This window comes from Odocoileus virginianus, unplaced genomic scaffold, assembly GCF_023699985.2.
Source record: "Odocoileus virginianus isolate 20LAN1187 ecotype Illinois unplaced genomic scaffold, Ovbor_1.2 Unplaced_Contig_46, whole genome shotgun sequence".
NCBI lineage: Eukaryota > Metazoa > Chordata > Mammalia > Artiodactyla > Cervidae > Odocoileus > Odocoileus virginianus.
The window spans coordinates 201,069-214,631 of NW_027224363.1; the positions used below are offsets into that span (position 1 = coordinate 201,069).

The 13,563-nt window shown below is 40.7% G+C and overlaps 1 protein-coding gene across 2 annotated transcripts in view; it reads left to right on the forward strand.

Annotated features, from left to right (window-relative positions):
- ADGRG2 (adhesion G protein-coupled receptor G2) overlaps positions 1 to 13,563 on the forward strand; it is a 131,737-nt gene that overhangs the window by 113,126 nt on the left and 5,048 nt on the right. For both annotated transcript variants that reach the window (XM_070464651.1, XM_070464652.1), the window contains 8 exons: positions 209 to 254; positions 375 to 478; positions 1,240 to 1,361; positions 2,973 to 3,241; positions 5,933 to 6,032; positions 6,595 to 6,878; positions 10,836 to 10,937; positions 11,908 to 12,060. In XM_070464651.1, coding sequence (XP_070320752.1) covers positions 209 to 254; positions 375 to 478; positions 1,240 to 1,361; positions 2,973 to 3,241; positions 5,933 to 6,032; positions 6,595 to 6,878; positions 10,836 to 10,937; positions 11,908 to 12,060 — 1,180 coding nt within the window. The remainder of the gene's footprint in view (positions 1 to 208; positions 255 to 374; positions 479 to 1,239; positions 1,362 to 2,972; positions 3,242 to 5,932; positions 6,033 to 6,594; positions 6,879 to 10,835; positions 10,938 to 11,907; positions 12,061 to 13,563) is intronic.

Consider the following 13,563-nt stretch of genomic DNA (forward strand, 5'->3'; position numbering starts at 1 on the left):
TTAAGACAAGGCAATTGCTGCGCACGATGGCTGAGGTGAAAAAGTGTTGACCTATATGAGACTCACTGACTTCTAGAGACCTGTATAAAATAAGAACTCCCCTAAAATCAAGAATGAGATTCTGAATGTTCAAATGTCATTTTTTTCTAATTGCTTTTCAGTTTTATTCAGTTGGATAAATTATTAGTAATGTGTCCTTCTGTTACAGGATGACTTAACAGTGAGATGTGTATTTTGGGACTTGGGCAGAAATGGTAGGTTCCAGACCTAACTTTTTCAAAGTCTTGAGTGGGGAGGGGGAATGGGGAGGAAGGAGCAGTGATGGGTGCAGTGGCCTTTCTGCAGGGACAGACACTCTTTCTCATGCCCCCTAGGTGGCAGAGGAGGCTGGTCATCTGATGGCTGCTCTGTCAAAGACAGGAGGCTGAACGAGACCACCTGTACCTGCAGCCATCTTACAAGCTTCGGCGTTCTGCTGGTAACATCCCCACTTTGCCTGGCCTTAGATTCTGGGTCTGAGGGGATAGCTGGGCATTGTACTGTGAAGTCTATCTGGTGGATGATTTGATGGATCAGCAGATTTCATGATACTGTGGCAAAGTTAAAGACCAATGAAGTGACTCTTCTAATATGCATATATACTTGAAGAAAAATATTTGAAAAGTATTTTTTCTCATTCTAATTTTACATTTAAGTTCTTTTAAAAATAGCTATAGTAGGGCTAGGGAATTCAGATTAAAATGTGTAATAAAAATGGTTTAGTTGGCAGTGTACTTTAAAATTTTTATAAAACATTACATAAATTCTCTTATTTAACCTCCCCAGCAATCCTACAATATAGGTAGAATGGGGTATTTTTATTGTCATTTTAAAGACTCGTTTGTGAGGTAATTGTCCACAGTCGTAGAACTAAGAAATATAAGAGCCAGAAGTCAAATTCACGTCTTATAGGCTTTTAGGCTAGGGCTTCTGCAGAGCACCATAATGTAGTGATCAAGTACATGGGCTTTGAAGTCAACCAGACCTGGATTCTGGCTCCTCTACTTCATAGCTTTGTGACCCTGAGCAAATTATTTAACCTCTTTGGGTCTCATTTTTTATTATATCTCAACAGGATGATAATAATTGTGCCTACCTTGTAGGCTTATTGAACAATATTAGACTACCCAATAATGTAAATTATAACCGTGTCATTTATTTTAAAATATTTGGTCTTGAAAACAGTATTTTCTTTTCCAGGACTTGTCTCGAACATCCTTGCCACCAGCTCAGATGATGGCCCTAACATTTATTACCTATATTGGTTGTGGGCTTTCATCAATTTTTTTGTCAGTTACTCTTGTAACCTACATAGCCTTTGAGTGAGTATCCACAACTGGAAACTGGATTATATGATGTAGTGGTCACCTCAGTAGCCAAAATGTATTAAATAAGTATGCTCCTTGGCCTAGCTTACCCTGTCCACCCCTCTAGTGGGGCCATGTATATATGAAACTTCATGGGATTTTGGTTTACATACTTCCTTCCTTCCAGTAGTTTGTACACTCACTGAGGGCAGGAATTGTGTCTTAGTCATCCTTGTACCCTAAAATGATGCTTGGTACCTAGCTGACATTAAGTGAGAAATGAAAGATAGATGCAGACCCCAAAAAACAAGAGCACATTGTAATGTGTAATTTCACATTGTAAATGTGAAACAGGCCATAACTCCATATACAGCAGGAGAGCTGTGTTTAATATATTAAGTTTCTAAATTATACCAAGTAAACACAAAAGATTAAATACATTAATGGGTGTGGGGATGAAGAAGAATAAAGGATATCAATCCTCCCTGAAAAATATAGATACAAATTGAATGCAGCTCTGTAGGTCAAAGAAAGAATGATATTCCAGATGATAGCATCTCCTTGGCTTACCAGATGGTCCCTTTGGTCACTTTGCGGGGGCAGGGGGGAATTCCAATAAATTCTGTCAGAAAAGAAGGAAATATAGGCACTTTTTTTACATTTTTTGTGCCTAGTCATTCAGTCTTGTCTGACTCTTTGCGACCCCATGGACTGTAGCCCACCAGGCTCTTCTGTCCATGGGATTTTCCAGGCGAGAATACTGGAGTGGGTTGCCATTTCCTTCTCCAGGGGATCTTCCCAACCCAGGAATCGAACCAGAGTCTCCTGCATTGCAGGCAGATTCTTTACCAGCTGAACTACCATGAAACCCCCCCTCCCTGCTTTTTTAAATGAAACAGTATATAAGTTCTGGGATTTAGATTTTTGGACACTAATCAGGAAATGTACAAATTCACTTTTAGTGCCAAACTTAGGGTCCAGCTGTGAGTACAGATCTTCCAGTGGACCGTTGGAAGGATGATTAATGAGACTAAATTACTATAAGGCCAGCCATTACTCAGAATGATCTCACCAGATCTAATTTCACACACATAAACATGTACATGTCATCAATTAGCTGTATTTTCCTCTGCCTGTTTCATTTAGCTATAGTTTGAACTCTTGTTTCCATGATCTCATTTTAACTAGTAACATAAAATAACAGAAGAATCTGGCTCTGTTTTGAAGATCTGAATAGAGGAGCCTATTATATGAGAAGCAGCAATGCTTCCAGAAGGAGTTTGGGAGAAATGGGGGTGGGTGCTCATGAGATTCTACTACATACTATTTGAAAGGGTGGGTCAGTAGTCAGCATGTTAAAGATTCCATAGAAATATAAACATAAAATTTCTACATGGTTATCACAGATGATTCTGTTTAGATTTTTCCTTTGTTGCTATCTTTAGTTGTAATGCCTCCACCCACCCATCACACACACACATACAGACATGCACTCAAAGAGAAGAAATTTATGCATATAGACAATCACCAAAGAATAAAAATAAATCACTTTGAACTCAGGTATGCTAGCTCACATAAGCATCAGCAGGCTGTGATGCTAATTCTGTTCTTGTCCTTTCCTTTTAGAAAGATCCGGAGGGATTACCCTTCCAAAATCCTCATCCAGCTGTGCACAGCCCTGCTCCTGCTGAACCTGGTGTTCCTCTTGGACTCGTGGATTGCTTTATATGACATAAGAGGCCTCTGCATCTCAGTGGCTGTATTTCTGCATTATTTTCTCTTGGTCTCATTCACATGGATGGGCTTGGAAGCATTCCATATGTACCTGGCCCTTGTCAAAGTGTTTAATACTTACATCCGAAAATACATCCTTAAATTCTGCATTTTTGGTTGGGGTATGTATTATTTTTACTCACATATTGCCTGGGCTTTTCCTGCTTTTCCTCCAATGTTTTGATTTTTAATCAGATGGAGACATTGATGAAGCAGGTCACACTTGGCAGGTTTCTAAAACAACTTTATTCTTCTTTTCATATTTCATTGCCCAAAGAGCAGCCTCGTTGAGTCTATTTCTAGAACACCTGTATATTTATGCTGGATTGGTTATGACCACAACACTGAGGTTAGGGCTGTGAATCTATTTTGTATCTCTAGCGACTAGAACTGAGGCTGGCACACAGAAGGTGCTCAGTCAATTGAAAATATTAGCTTGGTGATAATGAGGTCAGACTGTCAGTCCCTGAGTTCCCAACTAGCCTCACTCTGCTCTTTACCTCCCAGATTCACACACATGCACAACTGTGTGCTCAGCAGGGCAGAGAGAGAACATACAGATAAAGTCTAATGTAACTTCATCACCACACCAGCTCAGTATTCCTGATTATGCCACCTGTTGGTTGTTGGTCACTAAATCTTAGATGCCCCAAGATCTTGAAGAGATCTTCATTCAACTCCCCGCCAAATGTAGGAACCTCCTGGACTTGACTTATCTTTGACTAGAGATAATTAGACCTCTGCTTGAATACTTCTATTATTGGGGAGCTCATTACTTTAATTAAAAACAAGATTCTACTGAGTGCGTTTGAAAGATCTTACAGGCTTTATTGAATACTTCATGAATTGGGCAGCATCCCGTCTAGCAGCCAGAAAGGAGATTTGAGGAGCTGTACTAAGTGAAAGACTTTATAGGCAGAAGGAAGCAGGAACAAGGAAGTCACTCTGGGCAAAAAAGCGGGTTGGTTGTTGCAAGCTTACTTTCCTCTGGGGATTTCCAGGGTCTCTCAGATAGGTTACCTAACTAGTGATGATTAGGCAATTTTTGATTGATTGGTTTAAGATTCCATTTCTGGGAGAGCCAAAGCTGTGATGGAGTTAAGTCTCAGTTTGGTGAACTGTGGCTGGCATAAGCAACTTGATTTTGGACCTGTTGTCTTATTTTTAATAGCTTACAAGACAGCCTGTGACCATTTTCTAAAGCTCTACAGTTCTGAATTTCCATTAAGTTCACTTGGCTCTCTGGTAGCACTTACCCAGCGGTCTTAGTTTTGCTCTCTCAGGAGAAAAAAATAAGCTGACACTTCTGCTGAAGAGTCCTTTAGATAATCAACAAGTAATATATAACATTATGTATAATACTTTATGTCTCGATGTATTTTCACACAAGTAACCCCATAAAAAATAAGCCAGGGGAATTCCCTGGTGGTCCAGTGGTTTGGACTCTGTACTTCCACTGCCGGGAGGCCTGGGTTCAATCCCTGGTAAGGGAACTAAGATCCTGAAGGCCCCGAGTTGTGGGTGGTTATTGGTAATACCAGGTGAAGACGTGATTTACCCTAATTCCCACAGCTCAAGAACAGCCTAGGCTGGCTTTCTAATTTCTTAGGCATACCTTTCCACTGCATTACAGCTGCCGCTCCTCTCAGACTCCTTCATCTTCTTCAGGCTAGATATACCTTCACATATTCCCTACACAACAGATTACCTACCTCCCTTATCATCCTGCCTGTTGTTATATCTTTGTGAAGGGTACAGAACAACACCTTTCTAGAAGATAAGTCACTTATTCCCAGAAAAATAAGTCACTGCTTCTGATCTTGGGCATGGATTTTGTCTTCTTTGTAGAATTCAGAAAGGTCAGGTTCCCTTGTCAGGGACAAGCTCCACACCCTCAATATTTTATTTTTAGGAAGGAGCCTCCCTTAGAAAGTCACCATATGTCAATGTCTCCATAATGTCCAAATACAAAAGAATTTAATGAAATATCATGTTAGATGGTACCAGGTAACTGTCTTTTATTTACCAGAGCCTTGAGATTGGATGTCAGGCTGGTCTGTGTGCACAGAGTGTGAGATGGCATGGGGTGGGGGATGATGGGGTGGAGGGCTGAAAAGGACTCCTCCTCAGCGCAAGGCCACTGTAAGGAAGGAGGAGACTCCTCATTATGCTTCCTGTTAATGGAAGTGCCCTGGGCCCTTGAGAGAGCCAGTGGTGGCAATCAACACCCCCAAATAACCAGGGCAGGCTTCTCAGTCCATCAGTAGATTCCAGATAATCAGTTCAGGACTTTGGGACTCATAATGGAAGGTTTTCCAGAAGTTGCTGGTAACCAAACTAGGTTGATGCTTTGGTTTACATTTTGGAGTCCTTTCACTTTGCCTGCCACCTGACCCTTAAAATTACATTACAGATGGGTAAGGGTAAGTGAGTTGCCATTTCCTTCTTACTCATGTGCCATCCGAGTAGCAGGAGTGGAAGGGGTCTCTGGTCTGTGGTTGTTCAGGATCCAAGCTGCTGGAGACTCTGTCTCAGGACAGGGCTTCCAAGATTGCCCTGAACTGGGGAAAAAAGTAGAGAATCTCACAAGGGTTTTATGGTCTAGGCCTAGAGGGGTAGCAAATCACTTCTGTCCATAGTCCACTGGACAAGACCTAGTCAGGTGGCCCCATACACCCACATGCCGGGAGGCAGAGAAACTGGGTATGATGAATAGCTATGCTATTTCAGAAGAAAACAGAAAATTTGCACTCTTTTTTCTCACCACCTGTAGTTATTAGAACTATGTGTAATCAGTGTTTCCTATCTTCCAGGCATCCCGGCTGTGGTTGTGACCATCGTCCTGATTATATCTCCAGATAACTATGGGCTTGGATCCTATGGGAAATTCCCCAATGGGTCGCCTGATGACTTGTGAGTACAAAGCCCCACATGGAATTTTAAGTGAACTGGAAAGCAGAATTCTCCAAGAAAATGGAGGATCTAATCAGCATATCAGGTGGCTCTCATCCTAATAAAATCCAGTAATATTTACAACAGACTTTGCAGTTATATATGTAAAGAGATCTGCTAGTTAGAAAAGTCATGCTACTACTTAAGTATGTAAAAAATGAATTATATTTCAAAAATACTTTTATAAGCCTCTGATAAAAAAAAAATACAAGCTACACTATATTAGTAAAATTCATGGAGTAGACTTACTAGGATTGAAAGAGGATAAAATCTTTTAGTGTTTTCAAGTAATATTTTTAAAATAGTTTCAATCACCAGATTTCCTAAAATAAACTCTCTTGGATTTCTTCCCCTAGAGCTGTTAAGTGACTATGGAGATTGGAGGTTTTATCCTTTTTTAAATTTTGTGCTTGTAGGATAATGTTCAGTAAAACAATATAGGTTCATTGTTACCATTTTAAACCATATTTTAGCAAGAAAAAAACAAAACATATGTTTTCCCTGTTTTTCCCCCCAATTCCAGTTGCTGGATCAACAGCAATGCTGTATTCTATATCACGGTTGTGGGGTATTTCTGTGTGATATTTTTGCTGAACGTCAGCATGTTCATTGTGGTCCTGGTTCAGCTTTGTCGAATTAAAAGGAAGAAGCAACTGGGAGCCCAGAGGAAAACCAGTATTCAAGACCTCAGGAGTGTCGCTGGCCTTACATTTTTACTAGGAATTACTTGGGGCTTTGCCTTCTTTGCCTGGGGACCAGTTAATGTCACCTTCATGTATCTCTTTGCCATCTTCAATACCTTACAAGGTAAGCTCTACAGCAAAAATAAACACTGGATGACTCATTCGAACTGACAGATATTGCAAGTAAAAGTTAAGAGTGTCTGCAAAGTAGCTTAAGATATAGGGAGGGGGTATATGTATTGGTAGGGCTTCCCTGGTGGCTCAGATGGTAAAGAATCTGCCTGCAATGTGAGAGACCCAGGTTTGATCCCTGGGTCGGGAAGACCCCCTGGAAGAGGAAATGGCAACCCACTCCAGTATTCTTGCCTGGAGAATCTCATGGACAGAGAAGCCTGGAGGGCTCACAGTCCATGGAGTCGAAAAGAGTCTGATATGACTGAGAGACTAACCCTTTCGCTATATGTATACATGGACTTCTCAGGTGACTCAGTGGTAAAGAATCTGCCTGCCAAGGGTTTGATCTCTAGGTTGGGAAAATCTCCTGGAGAAGGAAATGGCTACCCACTCCAGTATTCTTGCCTGGAGAATTCTATGGACAGAGGAGCCTGGTGGGCTACAGTCCATGGGGTCACAAACAGTCAGACAATACTTAGTGACTAAACAGCAGCAGCATATATCTTCATCTGGCTGATTCACATTGTTGTTCAGCAGAAACTAACATGATATTGTAAAGCATTTATACTCCAATTTATATAAGTAAAATATATATAAGTAAAATAAAATATATATAAGTAAAATAAAAAACAGATTTATCTTTGAGAAAGGGTGCTCTGAGATCCTTGGAAGAAAGGCTAAATTCACTAAATTCAAGAAGTGGTCACTTTCCCTCCTTAACATCACTGCCTCCTGGGAGGGAGCAAAGATATCAAGGGGAACCTACCAGTAACTATTTCTGGGACAGTCAATCACTCTTCCTTCACCTGGTTCCTTATCTTTTTTATGTTTAATTTTGCTATTGAAGTATAATAGAACATGCATATGGAAAAGTACACATACCATAAATGTCTCCGTGAGGTCTCACCACTCTGAGCTACTCTGCCTGCATTTGACTGAGGACAGTGATAAGCGAGAAGTCAGTGGCAGCAGCCTGGCCCAGTGGCTAATCCCTGTGCAGTTCCTTTGTCTAGACATACAGCAGACAAGCCAGGTTCTGTGTGTGGCCCTTGACCTTGGAGCTACCCATTTAATGAAGCCCAGCTGCAGTCATTTGGGAACCCTCTTCCTCTGTATTCTTTACAAAAGCAAATTACTCATTCTTTTGTTGACGCTTTTGTCCTACTCTTTGCGACCCCATGGACTGTAGCCCACCAGTCTCCTCTGTCCATAGGATTTCCCAGGCAAGAATACTGGAGTGGGTTGCCATTTCCTTTTCCAGGGGATCTTTCCGACCCAGGGATCAAACCCATGTCTCCTGCATTGTAGGCAGATTCTTTACCACTGAGCCACCAGGGAACCACACTCATTCTTTTAGATCAGCTTTGTCAAAGAGTTGTCAGCTGTGACTAATATTTAATGAACACACCTTGACATTAAAAGCCAAGCAAACTAATAGATTTGCATAAATAAGATGGTTGGATGCCATGACATGAATTTGAGCAAGCTCCGAGAGTTGGTGATGGACAGGGAAGCCTGGCGTGCTGCAGTCTGTGGGGTTGCAGAGTCAGACATGACTGAGTGAACTGAACTGATAATAAGCATTCTTATCCCTTGCTTGTCTTTTATTCCAAATCTTCTGTTGGGAAGCCTTTTAACTGCATTCTCATCGGCCTGTTTTCAACTTTCCGTGGTGGCTTTTAGCTCCCATAGCATCCTACTGTAGTACTATCTAGGCAGTAGTTCATTAACTTGAGATGGAATTCAAGTGCCTAATTTGGCTACTGGTTCTTATTTTATTTGGAGGAAGCCAGTTAATGTGCTTGTTGGTTACATACCGTTTCTTCATTTTTACCTACAATGTACAGTTTCTGAACTTGTATATCCAGGTGTTGTGTTACTTATTGTAGAAAAGTTTTATTTGCCAACAATGGCATGCTAAGAGACAACTTATTTTTAAAGAGAAAAAATATATGCCCAAATCATACTGATCATAAACCTGAAAGCATGGTACCTACCCTCACATACTTAGGGTAGAAAATGAGCCTGCCCCTTTCTTATTTCCCCAGAATGACTTCTCATTAGAGTACAAATGGACAGAAGGAACATATCGTTTCATTTGTAAAAGGGAACTAAACCCTAATTCACAGGACTTTGGGGCTGAGTAAAGGAAAGATGTGTACAGGTTCTGATTTGGGCCACGAGTACCCCCATTTTAGTCTCTCGTCTGTGCTGCTTCTCCCCTAATGCAACCAAGTGTAGCTGCCCAGGGTGGCAGGTGGACAAAGATATGCATTATTTGAGATGTCAGTCTTCAGAGTGGGCACGTGCACCTGACTAAAAGCAAACCTGATATTTAAAAATGAAGGTCTTTGGTTAGATAGATTGGGGTTTGGGGCAGAGGAGGACTCAGAATTTGTCCATTCATCCAGCTAATATTTATTTGCTTTCAAAGCCTTGAGGAGTGGTAGCAAGGGGGCCACAAGGGGAGCCCTGCACCTGCCTGCGGTGGGGAGGGGGAGGCAGAGCCTGAGGGCCTCCTGGGGTCTGAGGTGGCTTGAGAGGAAGAGGGAGGGCCCAGGAAGGGACATGGCTGTGGACCGAAGAGGTGAGCTGAGGGATGAGAGACAGGAGGGGACGACATTGACGGAACTTGGAAATTGATGACACATATGGAAGGATGGGGAGGTGGGAGCCATGGACGGACGTAAAAAAAGCACAGGGTGAGAGCTGTGAGCTCCCATTTTCTTTGGGGGACTACAGCTCCAGGAGATGCCTGCTCAGGTAGCTCTGAAGAACGGATCAGAAGAGGTACGGTGAGGGAGGTAGACATATATACAATCAAGCACACATCTTGGCAGAAGGTTACTGCTTGTCATAAGCCCCAGATGTCTTAGTGGTTTTAGTGCTTTTCTAAGTGTGGGAAAATGCAAGAAACTACCTTATAAAATTTTCTCCTGAAAATACCTAATTATCTGAAGGCCTGTTCTACCAGTTTTCCCAAAATATTAGGCACCTCATTCCCGATCTCCGTCCTGAAATCCTTTCAGGGTGTGTGGAAGGTCAGGGACTGCAGTGGCTCATGACTGAATCCTTGTAGAGCTCCATGGCCAGAGACATTCTTTAGCTGGTTGATCCTAGGTCTGAGCTGGTCTCCTGGGTGGATGGCTTGTACTTCCAAAGATTGTTGTAGTCGTTCAGTCACTAAGTCGTGTCTGACTCTTTGCAACCCCATGGACTGCAGCATGCCAAGCTTCTCTGTCCTTCACCATCTCCTGGAGTTTGCTCAAACTCATGTCCATTGAATCAGTGATGCCATCCAACCATCTCATCCTCTGTCATCCCCTTCTCTTGCCTCCGGTCTTTCCCAGCATCAGGGTCTTTCCCACTGAAAGGGCTCTTCGTAACAAGTATTGAAGCTTCAGCTTCAGCATCAGTCTTCCAATCAGTATTCAGGGTTGATTTCCTTTAAGATTGACTGGTTTGATCTCCTTGCTGTCCAAGGGACTCTCAAGAGTCTTCTCCAGCACCACAATTTGAAAGCATCAGTTCTTTGGTGCTCAGCCTTCTTTATGGTCCAACTCTTACATCTGTACATGACTACTGGAAAAAACTATAGCTTTGACTATATGGACCTTTGTTGGCAAAAATAGGGAAGGCTTAAGACAGGATGTAAGAGGCAAGACAGTGAGGTAAATTTTGGAAATATGGAGTGATCATTCTTTTTATATTTTTTTAATCTTACAGAGATAGTTCTCCCAGGATGCCTTTTGATAGCAAACTTTCCCAAGACTTTGGGCTTTATTTTCAATCTGCAAAATTTCATTTTTCCTATCGCTGCCAAAGATTTTATCATTGTGTGAAGTAAGCTCATGACGTTCAGGTCTCAGTTTGGAATTCATTGTGTTGTGTTTCCCCCGTCCCATAGGGTTTTTCATATTCATCTTTTACTGTGTAGCAAAAGAGAATGTCAGAAAGCAGTGGAGGCGGTATCTTTGTTGTGGAAAGTTACGACTGGCTGAAAATTCTGGTAAAGATTTGCCTTTTTCTCCTTTTCTTAAATCTTAAGGAAGAGATTGCATAAGTTAAGATCCAAAGCAATTAATGCCAGAGGAATATTGAATCTAGAAATCAATGAATGGAACCTGCTCAACAGAAAATATCCAGTGTGAACATTAGAGAAAAAAACCTGGTGAATTAAAAAAAATAATTAGTCATATCTGGGAACTTAGTGAGCTATATAATTAATGGGCTGGCTGCTTCTGAAATGAAGCAGCAGTGAAATGTTTAGAATTCATTTTCCTTTGAGTGCATGTTTTCCATTTGTCCAGAGTTATTTTTCATATTTACCTTCCTAATTTTTAAAATCTTGACTCAATGTTTTCTCCACAGGTCCTGATTGTCAGTGACTTCATTTATTTGTTATTGGGCCAGATTTTACATAAAAGTCTTAGCATACATTTGGTTACTTTGAAGTTATTTTCAGCTATGCCCTGCTGGGTTGTATAGCAAATAGATCATTTTTAAGAAAATAAGAAAAATGAAGTACTCTTTGAAAATCTCAATTCCTTTTGCATAAATATCACCCACAAATACAGACTTTGCTGTATTGCAAAGGTCTGGTTGCACAAGATCAGAAAATGGCAGTACCTAGAGTTCAGTCATTTGCCCAGATTTAAGAACCATGAGTCATCACAGCAGGTCGATGCGTGTTCTTATGAAGATAGTCTTTGACTCTGAAATATTACCTAATTCAGTGGCTATTTATAGACACAATCAAATTAGCCTGGCCTTTAGTTCTGAGAGAATATAGGTTACTTTTGACCAGTCAGTCATTTAAAGGACAAATGTATATAGTCTTAAATGAAAATACCTATGAAATGTGGAATTCTCTATAAGATCTGAGAGCGAGAGATTATTTCCTAGAAGGAGTTATGCTGTGTCTCTTGCATTTGCCCTTCAACATTCTGCCCTGTTTTTCTATGCTTATCCTGCTATAGACTGGAGTAAAACTGCTACTAATGGTTTAAAGAAGCAGACTGTAAACCAGGGTGTCTCCAGCTCTTCAAATTCCTTACAGTCAAACAGTAACTCCACCCACTCCACCACGCTGCTAGTGAATAATGATTGCTCAGGACTCGCCAGCGGGAACGGTATGTATGTCTCAATGTACTATTTCTCAAGTTAGTGTTTGTTTTATTAAAGCAGCTTTATCCTTTAATGGCACTTTTGCTTAGCAAAGTGAATAGCGACATACATGACTATTGGATCAAAATGTAGTTCCCTTATAAAAGAGAAAGTTGATTCACCCAAATTTATTCATTTTAGAGAAAAAATTTTTTTAAGATTTAGGGTTTTTAGAAATATTTATTTTTAATTGATTGATGATTGCTTTTAAAATATTGGTTTGATTTCTGTCATACATCAACATGAATTAAGCATAGGTGTACATATGTCCCCTTAGGGTTGTTTTTTCCTAAAGATTTAATTTTTCATGATGAGAATGGATGATGACCTAAAAGTTTTAATGTGGCAAATCCTAACTTAGGTATTGCCCAAAGACTTCTTATGTTCTTTCTGTGCAGTCAGTACCTAAAATAGTAAGACTATATCAGTTTTTTTTAGTATATCTATAGTTATACACATCTTCAACATTCTAAACCTTCCTATTTTTTGTTTATCATCTTGTTCATTCTGTGCCACAGTATGGCTGCCTCGTGACAACTCCCAAATCCCCATAAAGATATCCAGTACTGAAAGATGAATTGTGTCTACAGTAGACATACAGATGATTTCTGTTGTGCCTCATTTACTCATTAATTCTGACATTTATAGCTTAAATTTCCTTTACGTTTTCTTTCCTTCATAAGACTGAGCTGTTCATTACTCATAAAAACTTATCTATTTCTATCTTCTTTGACTTCTTAATATAACTTCATTTTTATAAAAACTTAAATTATGCTGGTATATTTTCCTCTTCCCTGGAGAATTCGCCTTTACTTATCATTTTAGAGTATTAGTTATTTGTGTGATAAATGCAGATAAATTTGTGAGAAGGTTCATATACTTAACCAAATAGTTTTCCAGCCTCCCAAAGTTGGGAGGTCTTACTGGTTTGCATAAACTTTTAAAATAGCAAAATAAGAGGATGCCGCTAAATCAGGGTTTCTCAACCTGGGCACAATTAACATCTGGGGCTAGATAATTCTGTTTTAGGGGGGCTGTTCTGTGCATTTGAGGATGTCTAGCACATCTCTGGTCTCTACCCACCAGGTACCAGTAGTACCCCCACACTTACCCCATGTTGTGACAACTAAAAATGTCTCTCAGTATTGTGAAAAAATGTTTCCTGAGGGGTAAAATTGGCCCCTTGCTGCTTGTGGAGAACCCTTGCTGTATAAGATGAGAACCATTTCTACATAAGATGAGCTGCCATGGGGTCTTAGCTTTTTACTGTAGATACCAGGGGCAGAGCGGGGCTTTATGTCAAATAGCTATAGTAGGACTGACTCAATGTAGGTAAACAGAGTAGATGTAGTAGCAATCAAGGCTGGTTAATAAGTTTGTGTGACCAGCCCAGGTTGGATGCATGAGACAAGTGCTCGGACCTGGTGCACTGGGAAGAGCCAAAGGGATTGGGTCGAGAGGGAGGTGGG